A 23,975-nucleotide genomic window follows, 5' to 3' on the forward strand; every position below is an offset into this window, starting at 1 on the left:
ACACAAACTTCATAGTAAAACTCGAGCATTGTGATTTCTATTACACTTACCTCTTTCTAGCTTCTTACATAATTAAATAAATTGTGGACATCAAATAGTAGTGTCTCTTGTTAGGTAAAATCAAAAATTTGAAATTGTTAATCTTTTGAAATTTGAAACTGTTAATCAAAATCAGATTTTACATTTAAATTAGCCCATTAAATAATCTCTATATTTTAGTAAATATTATCTAAATAATAGGATAAGTATTAGAGTTTCCTTATTACAATGATATTATCTAAGTGTACATAACAAGTTTATTTAACAACATGGCTTAGAAGAAAATTGTTGGACTATTTTGGTTTACCATTTTACTATCTGTCACCTACTTTTTTATATATTCATTTCCTAAAAGTAACGGAGGTTTTCAAACCATCGGAAATAGCGGTGGTTCTCAAACTGCTAGAAATAGCGGGGTTTTCAAACTGTCGAAAATAGCAAGGGTTCTCAAACCGCTGGGAATAGCGGAGGTTCTCAAACCGCCGGAAATAGCAGGAGTTCTCAAACCGTTGGGAATAATAGGGGTTCTCAAACCGCTAGGAATAGCGGGAGTTTCAAACCGTCGGTAATGCCGGTAATCAGTTAGCGAGACTGGATCTTTCAGAGGAAAAACAAACCGTGGGTAATGCACTTAACGGGATTAAAACCGCCAGTAATATCAAATATAACCCGTTAAAAATATTTTTTTTATAGTGATAAAATGTTTGAAAAAAATATATATATGACCCTTTTTCTCAAACGAATTATATTTTAGAAAACAGCACTAACAACAAAAAGTATTTTTTTAATTAAAGGAAATGCCACGATGAGAGGGACAAAACATCATGGATGACCCTACATATCTTTTGTACAAGGAATCTATCATTAAACCAAACATCATCGTTTAAAAATGGTGACATGCATTTATCAAATAACAGAATACTAAACCAATTTCAAATCTAAATTTGTTTAAAATTTAATTATCTTATAAAATTAGTGGATACTTTTAATTAAGTTTTTATTAAAAAAATTATTTTATTAAGTGTCTAAAATATTTTTTTTATCTAAATATTATATCGTCGGTTTTGTTTGACATGGTTTTATTTTCATCGTTATGTCTCTAGCTCATCAATAATCAAGTCGGACAAGATTGAAAAAGAAAAGAAATATATTAATCAAGAAGTTGGAAATGAAAAAATAGAAATAATCGTCATGCTATTTCATTATCAGAAGAAACAAAAAAAATATTTTGAATGCTGTAGAACAATTTGTTTTACCAGATACTTAATTGAAAACAATCATTAGTAATTAAAAGTTGTTAAGCTTTGATTTCATAACCTAATGTGTAAAGTTATTATTAAGATTGTAACCAACTATAGTGTTATATTAGTAAATGGTAATAAGCAGAAAGCATTATAAAATCAAATGGGAAGTTAATATATATAAATAAATGAGGCAAAAGGTGTTGGATATGATTGGGTATGAAACCAAGACCAATTGGGTATGAAATCATTGTGTTTCCTTTATAATTTCTATTTAAAGAGATCATTATACTTGTAATTGGTAGTAATTGGTATGCAATATGACAGAATGAAAACTTAATAGTTGCCTATGTGGATGTAGGTTGCAGTTGACAACCGAACCACGTTAAATTCTGTGTTAATAGTTGTCCGTGTGGATATAAATTGCAGTTGGCAACCAAACCACGTTAAATCCTGTTGCTTTCCCATACTTTTTTCCATAAAAATGTTAAGCATTTTTCCACTCTCCATAAAATAGTAGTCCAATGATTTCATTTTATGGTAAGTAATAAGTGTGTTAGTATTTGTACGTATAAGACATAATTATGAAAGACTTGTCGATATCTTGAAGAAAACCCTATCATCACTCCTTTTCCTTTAGTTTAATGCACATCAAATCATATTTTTGTGGCAACAAAATTAGACAGTGGGTCCACTGAAAACTGGACCACCCAATGCTTGGAGTGTCTTCTTTCAAGAAAATGGAGCACGTTTAAAGGTGACTGTAAACTGACTTTGCACTAATGTCTAGAACCTGATTAGTAAACCTTTGCTTCCAAGATGCAAGGGGAAGGATGCGAAAACGGCTGCAACAGTTAAGAAGTTGTTATTTGCCCTTTAAGTATCAAAATTGATATAAAGAATCACATTATTTTTGTATAGATGATAGGAAACATAAAGAAAGCAAAATATGATTATATTAAATTCAAAACTTTGTTTAGAAAGGAACAACCCAATTGTATCACCAAGACGTTGGTTAGTACTTATTTTGAGATTAAGTACTAAAGATGTGAGTATATTATTTATTTTGAGAAAAACTTTATCATTTCTAATTTTATGCTCTGGTTTCATAGAAGATAAACAAATATTGATGTTATATAAAGTGACAATAAGAAAGAAGATATGATCTGAGACAGAGAAGGTGGGAGTGACTGAGAAAGAAATGACAAGATTGGTGAACGGAACAGGCAAATTACTGCCATTTGTGGGAATGATGGTGGCTATGCTAACTCAAAGTGGCAGCATGGTGGTAATCAAAGTTGCCATGATTGATGATATCAACAAATATGTCATGGTTGTTTACACTTTTGCACTCTCCACAATCTTGCTTCTTCCCTTTGCCTTGTTTCTCCACAGGTTCTCTTTTTCTTACATGGAAGCAAACATATTATACACCTTTGTTTCAAAGTTTAACACAAATTTCTTTTGTATAATTCTCACTCCACCTTCCTTATCTTTACCCTTTTCATTGAGTAGGTCAGAACGTCCTCCTCTCACCTTCTCTGCACTTTGCAGCTTCTTTTTGCTTGCATTCTTTGGGTTAGTGTTTCTTTTTCTAACTACTACCTTGCTTCTATATGCACTCACCAGTTAATTATCATATTTTTGTATTTTCCTCGTCTTTTAAATTAGGATGCCTTGCTTTTTGTATTTGTCAGATTCTAATGTCAACTTTTCTTTTATTATATTCATTCATTCATGTGTTCCTTCATCTCAGAAATGAGAAATATTTAGTATTTTACTGTGCAGGAGTTCAGGAACTATAACGGCTTATGTTGGAATAGAACTGAGCTCGCCTACACTTGCATCAGCCCTTCTTAATCTCGTTCCAGCTATCACTTTTGTACTTGCTCTCATTTTCAGGTAGTTTTTTGCTGCTATAATTGTGACTTGGTTCTACTCAACTTGTAAACATTAGGATGCTTGTTTCTACAAGATTTTAGAGTTTGGTCACTAACCCAAGTCTTTAAAACCGGCTTTATAGTATAATTTTATTATGTATTTAGTCAATATGATATATTCAACAAATATATCTTCATACATGGAAAAGCAGCATGACAGATAATATTTTAGTTTTGATTTTGAGCTATAATCAGTGACCTGATATGATCAATGTAGTAGATAAGACTTTGTTGTTGTTTTAAATTGCTGTTGTGACTGAATTTCAATTAGAGAAATTGTAGACTATTGCGGGAATGGTAGCTAATGTGGCTGTAATCATGATTGAAAAGATATTAAAGACTACAAATGGTAGCTGTAATTGCAATTCTGAAGAAAGTTAAACAGATATCTGCTAAACTTGTGATTGCAGTACTGTAAACTTGTACTATCTAAATTGAATGGTTCAGGATGGAAGAAGTACATTGGAGGAACTCAAGCAGCCAAGCTAAAGTGTTAGGGACAATAGTATCAGTTACAGGAGCACTTGTTGTGATACTTTACAAGGGTCCACTTATCTTTAAGGCATATTGGTCCAACTTTTCTAGCCACATACTTAAAGTTTCGCCACAGCTAAATTGGATCTTGGGAGGGATATTTTGTGTTGCAGATTCACTCTTTACTTCCATGTGGTACATATATCAGGTTGCTTTTCCCTTTTAATCAAACACTCTTAACCATGAACATAAATGGCTTGACTCATTTTTCTATGCTCACATTCTAGATTGTGAGTAATTTATGAGACCAGTTTGATTTATTATTTTTCCTTTTTGGTGCTAAATTTCAGTCTTCGGTATCAAAGAAATACCCTGCTGTAACAGTGATTGTATTCTTCCAACTCTTATCTTCAACCATGCTGTGTGGAGTATTTGCCTTAATTGCTGTTAGGGATCCAACTGAATGGAAGCTCAACTTCGACATAGGGTTGATTGGCATTCTATATCAGGTGGCAAATGAAAACCAACCAGATTAAAATGAAACACTGAAAAACATTTAAGTTTGTATTTTTTATTTTAAATTTTATGAATGATCAAGAAATAAAAATTATGATTGGTATGAGAAATATTTATTACAAAAATTTTAAAGGTATGTTTAGTATTTGGTGGTTGTGGTTCCTAACCTTAATGGTGATTGTTAATAGGCAATAGTTGCAACAGTGATACGTTACCTGCTATGCACATGGTGCGTCCTTAAAGCAGGTCCTCTGTTTTGTGCTATGTTCAAACCTGTGGGAATCATTTTCACCGTTTTCATGGGTGCAATCTTTCTTGCAGATGATTTCAGTCTTGGAAGGTAAAATTTGAATGCTAAAGATTAGAGAAAAATACTCATTTAAATGGATGTCAAAGTTTAGCATTTGATTGGTGATAAAAATTTGTGATGAACTTTTTGCAGTTTGATTGGTGCGGTTATAATCGTGGTAGGGTTTTATGGTGTATTGTGGGGGAAATCAAGAGAGGAGAATGAGATTGCGAAAGGGGTTGAGAACTTGGAGTCATCATGCCATAATGTTCCTTTATTGCAAAATAGGAACAGGTAGGTTGAATATTTGACGTGGAGAAGAATGTAATCGCTTTTATACTATGAGAATACTAAGAGAATAATATGAGAATGCAATTTTTTTCAGGTTTCTGTTTCTGTTTTTGTGGTGTGTAGTATTTGCAGCAGCTGTTGCGATTTTTTTCATATACCAGGTTTTGGTATTAAATATTTTTTTGTCTTAATCTTGGGCTTGAAAAAAATTAAAGCCCACAAGTCAATGTGAATGCTTGTGGGGCCGTGTGATTTATCGGAGGAAAATAGTTTTTTTACATCCAATGTTTCACCTTCCAACTCAACAAATATTAATATTTTAATTTTTTTAATTTTAAAAATTACTTTAATATTTACATTTTATTTATACTTTTATTAAGAAATTTTTTATTTTTTTTTAGTGTAAAGTAGAGCCGGATATCAAAATATCACTAAAATGAATATAAACAATTGTGAAGCAAATATAAATGTCATTTATAGATGTCTATGATTTTTTTTTGGAATTAGTCATGTCAATAGGTGCATCATTGCACATGAAACACAATGAGGGACCCACGACTTTTACAAAAGATTCATGCACAATTTGTACCAATTTCAATGTCTTTTTTACCAATTTTGATACTTGAATGGGTGAATCATGGGAAGTGGGTCGACCTAAATTAAAGAGGAAGTTTTTATGTTTTTCAATTTTTCTATGGGAAATTCTCCTTCCACCCTATTTACCTTTTCTTTGTATCATATTAATTGTAAAAAAAATAAGTTTTAATATTTTTAAAAATTTTAAATAATCTAAATGAAGTATAATTTTGCATTTTTAATAACATCAGTTACACCCCACACCTTATATTTCATATTCAGTCACATATCTCCTTTTTGGTCACAACATTTCTATTCTTCTTTAATTGCAACATTTGAGAGAGTAGTTCCAGCATTTGAGTGTGTATCAGGGCTCAGTGCTCGGAGGTCGGATTTCGGTGCGTGGAGTAGGCAGGTCAACTCGGTTGTTGGGCCAGTATAGTGGGTCATGTGATTGGGCCCAGTTTGGTTAGTAAACCCATTGTGGCATAAGTTAACCTTTTATATGGCCACTTGTAAAGGGTATTTTTGAACCTAGGGGTACGCATAACACATACGGTGCCTAGGTTAAGTAAATGTTTCTTTAGCTTAAGTATCTGTGATCTAGGGCTTATAGGGGCTAAGTTGCATGCATAATAAAAGATAATGTTGCACCATGAGTAGGGTGCCCACGTAGATAATGTTGTGCCATGAGTAGGGTGCCTCCATAAGCAAAATATCCTCTGATTTTGGCACATGAGTTGGTGCCCTGCTAGCAGGTGGTTGTTCTGTTATTATTTTATACACTCCTTAGAGATAAGACTATTTTCTGTTGTAACACCTTGAGAGAAGGTGCCCATAAACAAAATGTTTTTCTGTTGATTATGCTATCAGTTGAGATTAGATTCTTGTGAGAGAAAACTGTTACAAGAGATAAGCTATAATAGGGGCTTGAGAACCTAGGTAAAGGTACGTTGTTTCTAAGACTGGAACTAAATACTTCTTGATTTTTAGTAAACCCTTTACTGACTTGATCGTCAAAGTGCAATCAACAGGTATAGCTCCCTCTGTTTCAACGGAGTCACGTTCCAATACAACAAGAGGCAGAACAGATTCCGAAGGAGACAGATCGAAGCTAGAGCTTGTCACCAAAATCAACCGGCGAGAACAGAGTATGTGAGAGGGTTAACAAGAAGATTCATTTTATTTGATATTCCCTAGTGCGAAAATATTTTTATTTTTAGTTTTGTATCTCATTTTTGCACCACGCTAATTTTTTTCTTGGGTTTTGTATTTTTATAATTTTGCACCTTGCTGGTTTTTTTTTGGTTGTTTAATATAAATTTAAACATGTTTTTTTTTACAAAATAACTGTATTTTTTTTCACCTTGCAATGATATAATTTTCAATATATAAAAGTTAGAATTCAATACACGTTAAAATCATTATTCAAGTTAGTTATCGCAGAAGAGATTATTAACATTATGAGATATCTCGAGAATAAAATAACATCATTATAATTCGAAAATGTGTATTATTTGACTCAAAATTTAGTTCATTAATAATATAAGATTACTGAGAAGAGTATTGTTGGAATTGAAAAAAATATATGGAGGTGCAGTGAGAATTTTCCTTTTTGGATCTCTTTTGCTTTCAGTACTCATGTTAATATCCCCACTCATAGAACTTTTACTTCAGCACCACGTTTATTATATTTTTACCACATTTTTTAAAGCTGGGCCCATTCCGTTAGGCCAGCATTTTTGTTTATTTTAAACTCCATTTCTTCATAGGCAAATGCTTCCTAGACCCAATCATTTTTATCCTGCACCCAACATATTTTTTTAATTTCTAAAAAATGCCCTTAATTCTGGAAATAAAAATTCGAAATTGAAAATAATATATTCTCAAAAAATAAATCTGGAAGTGGTTATTGAGTTTCGGAAATAAAAATCTGAAAACAAAAATTAAAATTCTATTTCGGATAAAAAAATTCAGAATTAAAAATAATACATTTCAGAAAAAAAAATCCAGAAAAGAGATTATTATGTTTCAGAAATGAAAATCTGGAAACAAAAGTGAAAAACCCATTCCAGATAAAAAAATCCGTAATATAAAATTTCATTCCAGAAAAAAAATCCAGAACACATATTTTAGAAATTTTTTTAAGGACAGGTTCGTCTTTTCAATGGAATCGAGTGCAGTGATATGGTACAGGAAACAATTGCCTTCTTCATATCTACACTGTGTTTGAAAGCCTGTCCCCTTCAAATGGCCCAACACTTTTGCTATCTGCCACTCCTTTCTCATTTTATACACCCACCAACTCTTATTTCCTAAAAAATCTGAAAAGTATAAAAAAATTTAAAATTCAAAAATATCAACAAACAATGAATAATAAAAATTCATTTTTTCAAAATTCCCATTTCATTCTTTCAAGGGTCAACTTAAATTCTCGCAACCTTTTCAAATAGTTTAACTTTTAAAACTACGTAAATCCTGATTTTGCGTTACAAAAATATATAAGGTTCATTTTTGCCAGTTTCAAATAAAAAATTTAAAATTATTTTATTTATTTTTAAACATGTTTTCTATTTTTATTTTCAGGAAAAAAGTAACATTATGAAAAATCACACTCATTTAGTTCATATAAGAACCGTCTTGGGATGAACAATGTAGGAGTGCTTGTAACTGACTCACAAACTCCAAATCTAGTTTGCAAACCATCTTTTCGATTTTTCCATATTTTTTTGGAATAAACTATGGTGAGGATTCTCTTCTCTATTTTTATCCATAATATTTTTAGTTCACCTTCCAATCTTTTCAAATAGTTTAACTTTTAAAACTACGTAAACCCTGATTTTGCGTTACAAAAATATATAAGGTTCATTTTTGCCAGTTCCAAATAAAAAATTTAAAATTATTTTATTTATTTTTAAACATGTTTTCTATTTTTATTTTCAGGAAAAAAAGTAACATTATGAAAAATCACACTCATTTAGTTCATATAAGAACCGTCTTGGGATGAACAATGTAGGGGTGTCTGTAACCGACTCGCAAACTCCAAATCTAGTTTGCAAACCATCTTTTCGATTTTTCCATATTTTTTTTGGAATAAACTATGGTGAGGATCCTCTTCTCTATTTTTATCCATAATTTTTTTAGTTCACCTTCCCACTATTGTGACCTAAGTTACGACATGTATGGATATAATTCTATAAATATTATTATTATAAAATTATTAAAAAATAACTATTAAACATTTTATAATTAAAAATTGTCAAACAAAATGCTTTTTTTAATTGTTGTGATGTTATAATTTTAATTATATCTCATATTCACAAATAAATTACACAATATTTTAAAATATAATTTTGTAATCATGTTTTAAATATAAAACATTATAAGTACAATTTAATTAGTAAAACACAAAAACAACCTTTAAGAAACACACCAAACAACTCCATTGAAAAAATTAAATTGAATTAATGTTACAAATACTTATTTAAAACCTAATTTATTTTTTATTATTTTAAATTAGTTGGATTTTGAATACGCATTTTATATACCATTTTTATAATACTTTTCTTAGTGTATTTGGTCATTTTGAAACTTTGATGATCAATCCTCAATTAGAGTTGTCAACTTGATTCATAGTTTATGGACCAATCTTAATCAATTTTTAAAATAAGTCTTATTTCATTGATTCACCAAAAGAGTGACTTAAAAAAGTTTCACCTCTTAACGTCCCCATACAAAGAGGATTAAGGTCAAAGTCAAAAATAAATATGTTCCATTACAAGACTCGATTTTTTTGTTGATGTAAAACTCGTGTTAGACATCATTATGAAATCTGATATCTCAACTAGGATGACATCCCAAAATCAACATTCATTTTCCATCATATGAAAGAAACCATAAAAGAAAAAAAAGATATAAAACATGGGTGGACCAAACCAAACCCTTATGAGAAAAATACTAAATACTCCCACAAAGGAAACTAAACTAAGTGGAACATTGGAAGTTGAAACCTGTAGTGAAAGAAATCTAAACCAGTTTTTGAAAGTTAAGAACTATGCCACTTATAATCTAACTTATTCTCCAGACCAAGGGAAGACAATTTATCAACACAATAGTTTCCTTCCCAAAAAATATGAGAGACTTTGAACTCCATACTTTTACAAATCACTAAACACTTTCTCCAATACCCTCTAAGCATCTAAGGAACAATCCAAAGGAAAAAAAAAGGGAATCATTCTCCAGCCAAACATGTCTATAACTTGTAGAGTGAGCATACTAAATAGCTACAATAACCCCTATGATCTCAACATATAAAGGAGTATGTATACCCATAAAAGAAGAAAACATATCAATATATTCCCCATACTGCTCCCTTTGAGAATGCCAACATATGCAGCAAGATCATGACAACCATGAGAAGCACCATCAATATTTATCTTAATCCAGCCAACAAAAGGAAAGCTCCAACGAACCTGAATGGGGCTAGAAATCTTCCCAGGACGAGGGTTAATACTAGAGGATTATCAACAGACTTAATGAACAAGAGCAAGTCTTTCCCCATTCAGAAGAATCCTTATCCAAAGAAAAGAACTTTCTAGAAAATTCATTTAACTACTAAATACTTTTGAGAATTGAAGAGTGCTTAAAATATTCTAAATTGTAAATTAATCCTTCAATGCTTTACATTAAGTATAAATTGGTCCTTAATTATTTTTTAGGTAATGGCCAAAAATCAATTTTGTCCCTTACTTTTTAATTAGAGTGGTGACTTGGTAAATGAAATTTGACATATGACTAATATGAGGACACAACAAACACATGTCATTTAAATTAAATTCTTAAATGAAAAATAAAAATTAAGCATGTAAGAATGAAATCAAAGATCATAATAAAGTGAGACTATCATAAACCACTAAATTAGATATACTTTTATATCATATCATGACTAGTTTTATTTTTATTACCATTACTATTATTATAATTATTATTACTTTATTTTATTATAATCATTATTACTTTAATGTTTATAATAAAATAAAGTAATAATAATAACAATACTATTATGATATGACATAAAAGTGTATTTAGTTTAGTGGTTTGGTGAAGCTGTCACTTTATCATGACATGTGTTTGTTATGTTTATGTGTTAATCATGTGTCAATTTTCATATGTCAAGTTACAACTCTCTTAGCGATGTTGATGTTAATAAAAAACTTTGTCCCTTTATAATGCTATTTAATATAATTTTATTTTTTACAACTTAATTAAAAGATTGAGGCTCAAATCAACTTGTTTGGGCCTAGCTCAATCGAGTTTGTCTTGGCCCAACCTAACTTAGGCTTGATCTGACAATCTTGTATGACTTAAGCCCAAATCAACCCAACCTTTCTAAATTTTGGTTTCAACCTGACTTAGGTCAAACTTGACTCAGTCTAGCTTATGCCTGAGCCAACTTGATATGATCTCGACTCAACCCAACATGGGCTCAACCTACCACAACTTGACATGGGTTCGACCTGACATTGCCTAACATGAGTCCAACCTAGGCCAAACTCGTCTCAACCCGACTCTACTTGGACCTAACTCAACTTAGCACAACATGAGCCTGACCTAAACCTGACCCAACTTGGTGTAACCTAGACTCAGCCCAACTCAATATGACATGGACCCAACCCAATTCATCATAACCTGGACACGACCAGGTTGACTTGGTCCCGACTCGAACTAAGTTGATCTATGGCCTGACCTAGGCTCGACATGACTTAGGCTTATCTCGACTCCACTTGACTTGGGCCCAACCAACTTTGATTGACATGAGTTGGGCCTGTCTTAACCAACCTAACTTGCCCAAAATTAGACTTGACCTAACTCAACTCGACACGATTTGGGTCAAACCCAACTCGATTTGACTTTGACCTGATCCGTCTCAACCTAACCTAGATCTAACCTCACTTGGTTTGATCTGGATTAGATTTGATTTGACCTTACCTAAGCCTATCTCGACTAGTTTGACATGGTCTCAATCTAACTTAACTTGACATTTGCTTGAAGCGACCCTATCTATATTGTCTTGGATTTGGATTTGAATTGAGTCAATTTTGTGTATAAAGATTTTTTAAATAAATTTTGTTTTCTATTTTCATTTTTAAATAAGATTTTTTACTTTAAAAATGATTCATGGATAGAACTTGACCCTTGGAACTTTTGTAGGCATTTTGGTTGTATAATTTTTTTTTACCATATGATTTTTTTTCCTGTCCAAGTAAATAAGAATTAAACCTTATGACTTCAACCAAATTGACATAGGTATCTTTTCATAGTGTTGTGTCATTGCTTTCTCATGCCTCTTTTCCTTCTTAAACAAAAGTAATAAGGAGACAAGTTCTCTCCTATGACAACTATGCTCTGTACAATGTAAACACATTAAAAATATAAGAGTTTTCATATTTCAACCACATTCGTTAACATTATTTATCAGGATATTCGTTAACATTCGTGTGGATTACATATTCATATCTAATCTCATCTGATTCTTTTTTATTTCATCAATTAAGTAGATTAAATTAATTTTTACATAAATAAAAAGAAAGAATAATCCACTGAAAGCTCTTTTTTCAACCCAATGATGATAGCTTGGGAAAATTTAAATTTTTTGAGTAATTTAAAAAAATTATAAATATGGACAAATATGAAATACGTTATAAAATATAGCTGAATCATGTTTCAAAACACAACTTTTTTTTTATAAAGTATAATGTTTTAAATATGACGATATAAAATAAATTGTATTGTAGAAAGCGACTTTACTTGCATTTATAATTTAGACATTCTTATTTCTATAAAAATTTAAAAGTTTATTAAAAAAAGTAAGAAAAAAAGTTTCAGAACACATTTGTCTCGGACGGAGACATTAATATTATTTAATTTACAGAAGAAAAATAAACTGAATAAAAATTAAAAAAAAAATAAAAGTTGAAAATGTTTGATTAAAGAAAGTCAAAGCTAAAATAAATAAAATATATACAAATAATATAATGCATCTCGTGTTATTTATTAAAAAAAAATATTCTACTAAATTATTTATATTATTTTCGTCTTTATTGTCCTTTCAATCATGCACACTCCATACCTATTTCTATCCAAAATAAATGGCATCCTCTTGTTTCCAACCTGCAACTCATCAACGACTACTCACCCACAATTTTATACTTTTTCCTGGACAAAATATCTATATACTTCTTTTAAAATAATTATATTTTGTTATAATCAATATTTTGAAATTATTCTGTATACATTATATATATAAAGGAGAAATAATTTTACATCATTCAATATCTTTTAATTATATATCATAAAACTTATTCTTTGATTAAAATATTTTCTTATATATAAGTTATAAATAAAAAAATTATATATTTTTTAAAACATACTACAATATAAATATTGGATCATTTTATTACTTTTGATAATTTTTTACATATAATTCTAACCATTCTCAATTTGAAAACTTTGTTAACCGATAAAAAAAATCACTACACTTTATAAATAATGATACATCTTCATCACTTGTCTTTTTTCTATAAATAAATATAACTAAGAATTCACTAGCTTTTATAATATATTTTCATTTTCTTCGAATCTTAAGTCATACTTGTTCAATAACCTTTTGTATATTATTCTTAAAATGAACACAATTATTAGTTCAACAACCATAAATATTATGTTATACTTACAATAATTTCTATCTTTTCTTTATTTAAAAGAAGACAAATTATGATTATCATTTAATTGACTTTCCTTTTATTGTTGAAAGACAATATAGAAAATTTTATAGTCTTAGTTGCCTCAAAGCTATATGTTTGATTCTTCATTTTATATTTAATTTTTTTTATTGTAAATTTTTTCATTTAGAATGACATCCCATATTACTCTATCAAGTAATTGATTCAATCAAGATTTTTATCCTAAATTTTTAAAACTCATAGTTAATACCTCCAAATATAGATGGTCTATTTATGGAAGCACCATCAACAAAAGACAGTTTGTTCTCAACCATTTTCAAAGAAAAGAGAATCAAAATTTGAATATCTTTCAAGAACCTAATCTGATACCAATTGTAAGGAAAAGACGGTAAAGTTTAAAAGAGGGTGAATTGAACTAGTAAAACTACTTTTGAAAAGCTTTTAAAACTTTTTCAGTTGCTTGAAAATATTTTGTTGAATCAACAAATTAAAAAGATTTTATCGTGCCTTTTTAACATGTTGATAATTTGAACTTATAACAACAATAGAAAACCAACAAGAAATTGCAACAATTAAAAAGATCAAGAGAGCAAGAAAGACATAACAATTGTATACTTGTTCACTCTTGTTAAAGAGTTGCGTCTAATTGCTCAATCACACCGGCTAAACTCACACTAAACACAACAAAATTCAGATTACTAGTATATATCAATAAAATACTTCTTGCACCCTATAAGAATATATTCAACAAGACCGGGTAAAACCCTATTACAAATATTCAAAATTAAACACCTATTAAAAAATACAACTCGTAATCTACCTAAACACAATACAAAGGACACATTTCACTTGATTCTTTTGATTACTCTTAAACTAAGACAAAAAAACAAGTTTACAACTCCTTGAACAAACAAGATGATCTCCCATACTTGGAAAGAAAGTTTCAAGAACACAATTTCAAAATATTTTAAAAAAATTGTTTCAAAATATTAAAGAAATGAGAATTATATACAATGTATCGTTTAATTTTAATAGATTAAATACTTGAAAATAATGTATTGATTTCACCTACTAGATCATTGTTTCAACCTGATAGAAATAGAATAATAAAGCCTTCTAAGAACATAAATGATTTCAAATATTAAAACTTTATTTAATAGATTAAAAACACTATGTTAGAATCACTTAAGATTTTAAATAATTTTAACATATTAACATAATAATTCAATCAATTAAAATATTCATTGAAGTTCTTTTAGACTTTAGATAGAAACATTTTAACAAATTTAATTATCCTTTTAATCAATTAAAATAACATCTTAACCAAAATAAATTCTAACATCAAAACTTTGTAAACTAAGAATCAAATTAATCTTAATAAGTAAATAGATACAACTAACACACACAACTTATTATAAATTATGTCTTTAAGCATCATAAATATTGGATTCACCAAATACAAGTTTCATCTTCAACTTCAACACTAACATGCCGCTAAAATCACAAAAATTAGGGAAAAAAGATATTTACAATCTTATTTATTTATTTATTGTTTATTTTATAACCATCTTTGTTTAATAAGATGTCTTTAATGTCATCTTATTTATTTACTTATTTTTATAATTATTATTCTACTTGTAATATAAAATAAGAACACACATGCACATACATACACTCACACAAATAAATAAATAAATAAATATAAATATATATATATATATATATATATATATATATATATATATATATATATATATATATATGCACCCACACCCACACATATACATGTGATCGACCACTCGATCTGTACACACGTAGGCACACATATTATTAAATTATATACCCAATACAAAAGCATTTACACAAAGAGTATAACTATGTCGTATTTTGTTATCTTTCAAAATTACATTCAATTTTTTTATATAATTTTTTTTATCAGTAATAAAAATTAAATAAATAAGAACCACTTTAGGTGTGATCAAACTCATGTATAAAATCGTACAGAAATGAACAACCCCTCCTCCCTGAAGCTTGCCACTAACTTCCTACTAGAAAAATAGAGTTTGACCAACCTAAATAAATCACTTATTTTTAATTGAATACATACAAACCAGACGATCCAGACGTCAGTCAGAAAATGGAAAACAAGCATAAGGGACTTTAGATATTACCCAAGACCAAGCCTTTAGTTGAGCCATGGAGAAAATTTCAGAATGATCAATCACTCCACCTTTAAAGATGTGTTTATTCCTATGTCTCTAAAACTCACTTACCACCGCAATCCAGACACTTCCCAAAATTAAATTAACAAACGTAGGTGCTCCCTGTATATTAAACTACTGGAAATGTGAGAGAGAAGTGTGATGAATAGCCAAGCTCAGCCCTAATCACTCAAAGCAAAGGTTCCAAACTAGCCAAGCAATTCTACAACCAAAGAACAAATGACTTGTTGTTTCCTCATTCGCCCCACACAGACAACATAAAATACTTTCTAATTCAACCCCATGTCTCTCCAAGTTGGCCTTAGTAGCTAACTTATTTTCCAACACCTTCCAAGCAGTGACATGGGCTGAGGGCAAAACCTTTATCATCCAGAAAGAACTATGCAACTGCTTAGCTTCCCCTTCTTCCTCTCCCCTTAAGAAACTATAGGCAGAACTAACAAAATAATCAATAGAATCACCATAATTCCAAACCCATCTATCCTCATTTTCTAGGACGAGACTCAAACCAAACCATGCACCTCCTTAAGAAGCTGACTAAGTCGGTTCTTCTCCCACTCGAAAAGACCCATTCTCCAAATTAAATCTCACACCCAAATGTTATTAACTCAATCCCCACATCGGAAAAGCTTAGCATCTTTAACCACTGATAGAGAGAAAAGCCTTGGGAATCTACTCTTCAGATCACCCAAACCCACCTTATTATCTTCCCAGAAGAAAACTTCCTTTCCAATTCTATGAAGGATCGCAGTCTGATCAACCCTCACTTCTCCAATTCTACTCTTCAGGAAGTTCACCTTAAGATCGGAAGCTAACTTGAAATAATTCAGTATGACCTTTATGTTGAACACTCTTTTAATGTTGACTTTGCAAAAACACAAAGTATCATCTACATACTGAAGCATATAACCTTGACCTTCTTGCTTCCAATCTCCAAACTTTCTACCAAATTTTTCTCGACAGTTTTCCAAGAAATACCTGCTAAGTCTTCAGCCGCTATAAGAAACAGAAACAGAGCTAAAGGGTCTCCTTGCCTCAAACCCTTCTTCGGAATAAATTCCTTAGTCAAGCTCCCATTTACTAGAACAGACATCGAAGTTGATTCCAAACAATATTTGATCCAAGAAATCCACTTTTCACAAAATCCGAGCCTTCCTAACATGTAAAAAAATAAACTCGCAACTCACATGGTCGTAAACCTTCTCACAGTCCACCTTAAAAAAAGTAGTTTTTCTTCTTCCTCTTCACCTCCTCTAAAACTTTGTTAGCCACAAGAATACTATCCATTAAACCCCTTCCCTCAAGGAAAGCTGATTGTTTAGAATCAATGGTTTTATTTAACACCTTCTTTAACTTGATAAACAAAATTGTTGGAGATCTCACATCGACTAGAGATGAGGACAATTTCATAGTATATAAGTGGGTGCAAACCTCACCTCATTGAGCCAGTTTTATGGGGTTGAAGTTAAGCTTAAAGTCCACTTCTTAATATGGTATCATAGCCAGATTTTATGGGGTTGAATTAGGCTTAAAATTTATTTTGTAATAAAAATCTTAGAAATAATTTTGAAAAGACGTCCAACCAGGTTTATAATCACAAAATTATTGCGATTGTCATACTTTGACACTTATAATTTGTCGAAATCAAAAGTCTCACTTACCCATTTTTAATACATTTTACACTACTATTTCTATATTACAAATATTTCCAGAAATTTAATTATCTTTCTATAAGGTAAACATTATCTTTAATAAATTAAGCATAAAGTTTTAACGGGTCTTACATGGATATTATTTTTAAATAGTTGAATTTTCATACAAATAGTTTCTTTGATTCTTCATCTGCCATCAGTGACACGAGGTGACCAAGGTGATAGGTTAGGTAGTTAGCTTTACTTTTGAAAATATATTTTATATTTAAAATTAATCATACAAGCAACAAACTTATTTTTTTGTGAAATGAAGTAAAGGGAGTAGATTCTTTATGGAATAGAATTAGTTGGTATTTTTAATCATATTTAGAGTTTTATTTTGATAATACATAATGTATTTAATAATATACATTATCCAAATGTTAAATCTCGTATTATTTTTACTAAATCGGAATAAAGTTTTTCATTGATAATATCATTAGATATTAGACATTTAAAAAAATTAAAAAATGTCAACATCGAATGTCAAAATTATTAATAAGACGGTCGAAAGATATTAAGAAAGATGTATATTATATAAATATATACTTGTAGCATGTAAGAAAAATTGAAACTTATAATTACTCACCTAACTCTTTAATGTCAACACTCTTAGTTTCACTGGTTTACTTTGATGATTAATATTACTTTTGGAGACTTAAATAATCATTTATAGTTAAAACTAATAGTTAATAGTTAATTAGATACTAATTTATAAATTTTATTAATAATATAAATTATGTTAGATACTAATAATCTTTTTAATCTTTAAAATAATATTTAATTAATTAATATAATATTTATTTATTTTTTATTATTAAAATTAATTTTTATTTAATAATTGTATATATTCAACTATTGACTTAGAAAGTTTATCTCTCTTTTACTATATTTTTTTGCACGCTCTTTCTTTGATAGTTTTTACTTTTATTTTTTTACATAGTTTATACAATAGCTTTTGTGTATTTATATTTAAATAGATCATGTTTTGAATAACATCTTTATTTTTAAATATTTAATTAATAAAAAATTAACTATGGAACAAGTGAAAATATATTGAAGATCCCTCTTTCTTATGGAATCGTAGGTAGAAGAAGATCAGATGTAGTAGTCTTGTTGTTTGGTACTTTAATCAAAGGCAATGACACGTGAAAACGTCATGGATGACGCTCCATGTCTTTATACTAGGGACTTTCATCTCCTTTCAAATCTATGTCTCTTTTTGTAAATGCCAACGATAGTGTTGTTGAGAAATCAGTAAAAAATGGTGTTATTATATAAAGGAAAAGTGGTGAGAATAAGAAAGAAGATACGATCTGAGATAGCAAGGTGGGGGTGGCTGAGAGAGTGTTAGAAAGAAATGACGAGATCAGGGAATGGAGCAGGCAAATTACTGCCATTTGTAGGAATGATAGTGGCTATGTTAGCTCAAAGTGGAAGCATGGTGGTAATCAAAGTTGCTATTGATGATATCAACAAATATGTCATGGTTGTCTACACTTTTGTACTCTGCACAATCTTGCTTCTTCCCTATGCCTTGTTTCTCCACAGGTTCTCTTTTTCTTACATGGAAGTAAACACATTATACACCTTCTTTCTTCCAATATTGTTCCATAATTCTCACTACACCTTCCTTATTATCACCCTTTTCATTCAGGAGGTCACAAGGTCCTCCTCTCAATTTCATTGTACTTTGCAGATTCTTTTTGCTTGCCTCCTTTGGGTTAGTGTTACTTTTCTAACTAGTTCCAGCCTTCTATTTGCACTTGCCAGTTAATTACAATATTTGTGTCTTCCCTCATTGTTTTTATATGCTTTGGTTGTCATTTACATACAATTATTTTTGTCAGATTCTATTTCCAACTTCTTTTTTCTTATATGTGGCCATTCATCTCAGAAATGAGGTTTATGTGATTTAGTATTTTACCTGTAGGAGTTTAGGAACTGTAGTGGCTTATGTTGGCATAGATCTGAGCTCGCCTTCACTTTTATCAGCCATTCTTAACCTCCTTCCAGCTTTCACTTTTGTACTTGCTCTCGCTTTCAGGTAATTTTCTTGCTCTACTAATTCTTACCTGCTACTACTCAAATTGTTAAATTAGAACCTTTAGGATGCTTGTTTCTTCAAGATTCTGGAGTTTGGTGTCATCATTAGTTTTCTTTTTATGTTCTTAAAAAGCAGATTTCAACAGAACTGAGTTTTATATGCAAACTGGTAATTGCAGCACTTTAAACTAGAATTATCTAAATTGAATGGTTGGTTTAGGATGGAAGAAGTACATTGGAGGAGTTCTAGCAGCCAAGCTAAAGTGTTAGGAACAATAGTATCAATTGCAGGAGCATTTGTTGTGATACTGTACAAGGGTCCAAGCATCTTTAAGACACATTCGCCAAACTTTTCTAACCAAATGCTTCAATTTTCGCCACAGCTAAATTGGATCATGGGAGGAATAGCCTGTGTTGCCGATGCACTCTTTACTTCCATGTGGTACATATATCAGGTTGCTTTTCTCTTTTAATCAAACACTGACTTGATTCATTTTTATCTAAGTTATTCTATCAGACCAGTTGATTTATAATTTTGTCCCTTTTGATGCTAAATTTTCAGGCTTCGGTAGGAGAGACATACCCTGATATAGATGTAACAGTGATTGTATTCTTCCAACTCTTATTTTCAACAGTGCAGTGTGGAGTGTTTGCCTTATTTTCTGTGAGGGATCTAGCTGAATGGAAACTCAAGATGGATATAGGGTTGATTGGTATTCTATATCAGGTACAGTGTGTCATTAAATACTACAACTGAAAAAATCAACACCAACCACAGTTGAAAACATATTTATATTTGTATTTTTTATTTTAATTTCTGCACATGATCAATTGATGATAAAAATTATGAATCTTTTATATAAAAATCAGTTAGTATCTTATAGATAACGTTTGTTATTAGATAAAATATTCAGAAATCAGTACCTACTTTCCATATGGTGAATGCGATGAGTGTTGTTAAAATTGCCTCTAAGGCCATGAAAAAGCCACGTTTAGCACGTTATGTGCACACATTTTGGTGGGTGTGGTTGCTGATTGGATGCTGATTGTGATAGGCAATAATTGCAACATTGTTGCGTTATATCCTATGCATGTGGTGCATAATTAAAGCGGGCCCTCTGTTCTGTGCTATGTTCCAACCTGTGGCAATCATTTTCACGGTTTGGATGGGTGCAATCTTTCTTGGAGATGATTTCACTCTTGGAAGGTAAAATTTGAATACTAGAGATTAGAGAATGAGTTATGAAGAAGGCCCATGAATTTGTTTAGGTGATAAAATTTTGTGTTGATTTTTTTGCAGTTTGATTGGTGCGCTTGTAATCGTGATAGGATTTTATGCAGTACAGTGGGGAAAATCCAAAGAGGAGTATGAGATTGCAAAAGGGGTTCAGCACTTGGATTCGGAGTCACTGAGCCATGGTGTTCCTTTATTGCAAGATAGTAACACTTAGTTTCAATCTTTGGCATTCAGAAGAGTGTGATTGGTCTTATACTAGGATAATAATGTTATCCAATTTTAGACACTTGTTCAATCCCAAAGCACTCTTAAAATTATTTGTAAATTATTTTGCAATAAAATTTAAGGAATTGCACATATATATACCTATGTGTTTGTTAATTTAACATTAAAAACATGTTATCCATCCTCAACTATGGTTATTGTGTGAAATATGGGACCAGACTGAACTGGAAAAGATGGCATGTGAAAGATATGAATTCTCTAACCTCTAAACAATTTCTTTTTGAAAACCTTAACAAAGAAGAGGGTAATAATAGCACTGTCTATAGTTGTAATGAAACATAATAAACTAAGATATTATGATCAAAATAAAAATAAAGACACCCCCAATTTTTTTTGTTCTATTCAATAAGATCAACATTCAAATTAATTCAATCAACTTTAACTGAATTATTTCAGTATTTTTGAATTGTTTAATTATAAAAGCATCTATAAAATTAATAAAAAAAATATAACTCTAAAACACCCTTTAAGGATAACAATACGATATTAAAAATACTTAAATATCTACAAACACACTATACTATAAAGATTACAAGATAAGGAAATATACGTCTAGATTGAAAAATATTTCTAAATAGCAGATGTAATCTTTTTCGATAATCTTCAAAAGTGTTTTTTCACCAAAATATAAGAGATGATTCCAAAAATTGACTCCATACACCTTGGCCATATTAGAGGTTCCAAAAATTGCAATATTTGCTTGAACCAACCCAACACCTGTTTCTAATTGAATTTCCAGAATTCCACTTGGCATAGTTCTTCCCCACCCTTGCACCTGCACAATTTGTTAAGCAAATCCCTGCTTTAGATGAGACTGCATGGAACTAAGACCTGCAAAGTCAGTCACCATCACACCAGAACAACACTTGCATAGTTGGCCACATTCCCTACATGATAGCATCCATACACTCTTCTGATGTAATTCCCTAAAGGCTGGAGTTGTGATTTGAAGACCCTACAAGTCCTTCACCGTAGAAGTTCACGAGGTTTACTAGCAATTTTGATCCGTCCAACTGCAGCTATCAAACCACCATAATTAGACTCTTCAATCCTTTCATATCCAAGAGTCTTCACACCATTTAGCAGTGTTGCATCCGAAACAAATCTTTGACTATGCTTATTTTAGTATCTGATATCAGCAGAATTGTTGTCAAGCACTTTCAGCTCAAGTGTTATCCTATACATATAATTCTTCCTTGATCATCTCACGACACCCGATCATAAGAGAATAAAATTAGTCACCGTTATCACAACAATTATGATAGTTCTTTGAGACCCAAATTTCTTATTTATATTGTAGTCCTCAAAACCAACAGCCTTTGCCTCCTGCATCCTTAGCAGCTGACGCATCAAATGGGTGAGGATCCTGAATACACTAACCTCCTCCATGTAGCCATAACTTCTACTGCCTCATAAAGACACACAAAACCTCCGTCATTCCTACGCTATTGTGCTAACCTGTTTTACAGACATTCAACCAGAGTATACAGCAGCACAAGACCAACACATTTCGCTCTGGATGACAATGCTTCCTGCCGAGGGTTTGTAGCAGCATATAACCATCTTATTTCATTCACTCGTTTGCTCTAGAAGCCTCCCCCCAAACTTGACAGCAGCTCCACCCCCATCAGCTTCCTTCCTCCTCAACCTCTTCTCTTAAACAACCCTACAAATACTTCAAGAAAGTGCATTGCCACTACCAATAAACCCTTCAGGCGCATCAGATCACGGTTCCCTGCTTCTCTTCATACGTAACCCTTATAACTACCATTTTCCTCCAAACCTCCCTTTAGTGATGCAAATGCTTCCTCCACCGCATCTATTAATAGCAGAGTCCTATTTTACTGTACCGACAGGATCCATATGGACAGGGTAGCTACTTTACTACTGGCTCAATATGCACTGAACTGGGTTCAAATGCAGTCCAGTAGAGAATAGTTAAATGAGCGTGGTCTATATTTCATCCACAACCATGCTTTGAGTTCAGCCATTAGAAAAATTTCTTCCTCCTCGACAACCCTTACTTAAAGATGATTAAATTCCTTTGTTCTCAAATACATCTTATTACAGTCGCCCACGTACCTTTCCAAATCATATTTTGTTTTTGATTGACATGTACCAAGCATAAGTGCTTGAAGTGACACTTCAACTCCTCCTTATGCTGCACAAACAAAATTCATATCCATATGTAGCATCAATCCCACACACGTTTGGGAAACAATGTGAGGATTCATTCGAGGCTTGGTAAAACACACAAGGAGAGTTGACCATCACCCTCTCCTCATTAGGCTAACTCACTACAAAAAAACGTGTATAATGCAGCGGTTATTTTCGTAAAAACTGGCGTTTTTAACCGCCGCATTATACGTTTGTGGCGGTACCGCGTACCGCCAGAATTCTTGCTGCCACAAAGTTTAATGTGGCGGTCAATTGAGAACCGTTGTAGCAGACGCCATATTATGCATTGTATAAAGTAGCGGTTTTGAGCGTGTAATTGACGTCAGTTATAAATGTCGTAATTTTAAAATTGGGTAAACCAATTCTAACATAAATAGTGGCAGTTTTAACCGCCACTTAATACAGTATAGTATGACATTTATAATATACTTTATAACGGTCATAATTTGAATATTAAATATTTAATTTTATTTTTAATATTTATAATAATTTATTTAATTCTATTTTATAATTTGATTTCATAATATTATTTAATTTATATCATAATTAAATTTCATAATATAATTAAATTGTAAGATAAACTAATTTCATAATATAATTAAAATTGCTAACCATAGTAATCAAAAGATGACTTCATTTATTCATTGATAACAAAGTTAATAATGTCAAACTAATCCAAACAACAAGTAAATTAAAAGTAAATTAAAAATTGTCAAAATATAAATTCTTTCACTTTCTTAACATATTACAACTAAACTCTCAATCCTAATTTGTCTTATTGCCTCCACTTGATCCCATAGTATTCTGACTTGATGATGCAGCACCACTTCCAACATCCAGTGCCTGGAATAAATTAAAATATGCTTAGAGTTAATTAATAATTTTTTGAAAAATAAATGAAAACAATATTATATTATGAAATTCAAGGTATAATATGAGAGAAAAAATTATATGAAGGCAATAAAATTAAATTAAGGCAGCTAATAAAAATCAACAATTTTAAATCAATTATAATTTTAGGATTTACCTTTAGATTCATGAGAACTGCAACTGTCTAAATAATAAAACAATAACCAAATTAATAGATCAATAATATAGATATTTAAATAAAAAGAGTTTGAACATCACACTTTTAACACCACACTTTTAATTTTGTTCCTGAAAGTAAATATTGTATGCCATGGAAGAAACAATTAATGTATCAAATC

General features: G+C 30.8%; 2 protein-coding genes across 6 annotated transcripts; both read left to right on the forward strand.

Moving 5' to 3' along the window:
* The first annotated feature begins 2,058 nt into the window (after window positions 1-2,058).
* LOC137810643 (WAT1-related protein At3g28100-like) lies at window positions 2,059-4,880 on the forward strand. Of its 4 annotated transcripts, XM_068612028.1 has the most exons (8): window positions 2,187-2,294; window positions 2,393-2,675; window positions 2,796-2,858; window positions 3,069-3,182; window positions 3,668-3,902; window positions 4,045-4,203; window positions 4,399-4,550; window positions 4,653-4,880. In XM_068612028.1, the coding sequence occupies exons 2-8, from the start codon at window positions 2,482-2,484 to the stop codon at window positions 4,795-4,797; spliced, it is 1,062 nt and encodes a 353-aa protein (XP_068468129.1). In that variant the 5' UTR covers window positions 2,187-2,294; window positions 2,393-2,481; the 3' UTR covers window positions 4,798-4,880. The 4 variants fall into 4 exon arrangements, with proteins under 4 accessions (XP_068468128.1, XP_068468129.1, XP_068468127.1 ...); XM_068612027.1 differs by having other exon boundaries at window positions 2,059-2,675; XM_068612026.1 differs by lacking the exon at window positions 2,187-2,294 and having other exon boundaries at window positions 2,388-2,675; window positions 3,054-3,182.
* A 13,224-nt stretch (window positions 4,881-18,104) lies between these two features.
* LOC137810645 (WAT1-related protein At5g40240-like) lies at window positions 18,105-20,667 on the forward strand. 2 transcript variants are annotated; one of them, XM_068612030.1, is made up of 7 exons: window positions 18,105-18,572; window positions 18,679-18,744; window positions 18,955-19,068; window positions 19,288-19,522; window positions 19,630-19,794; window positions 20,123-20,274; window positions 20,368-20,667. In XM_068612030.1, exons 1-7 carry the CDS (start codon window positions 18,382-18,384, stop codon window positions 20,516-20,518), a joined length of 1,074 nt encoding a protein of 357 aa, XP_068468131.1. In that variant the 5' UTR covers window positions 18,105-18,381; the 3' UTR covers window positions 20,519-20,667. The 2 variants fall into 2 exon arrangements, with proteins under 2 accessions (XP_068468131.1, XP_068468132.1); XM_068612031.1 differs by having other exon boundaries at window positions 18,234-18,572; window positions 18,963-19,068.
* Window positions 20,668-23,975: the final 3,308 nt, after the last annotated feature.

The sequence above is a fragment of the Phaseolus vulgaris genome, chromosome 2 (assembly GCF_000499845.2).
Source record: "Phaseolus vulgaris cultivar G19833 chromosome 2, P. vulgaris v2.0, whole genome shotgun sequence".
NCBI classification, from domain to species: Eukaryota; Viridiplantae; Streptophyta; class Magnoliopsida; order Fabales; family Fabaceae; genus Phaseolus; species Phaseolus vulgaris.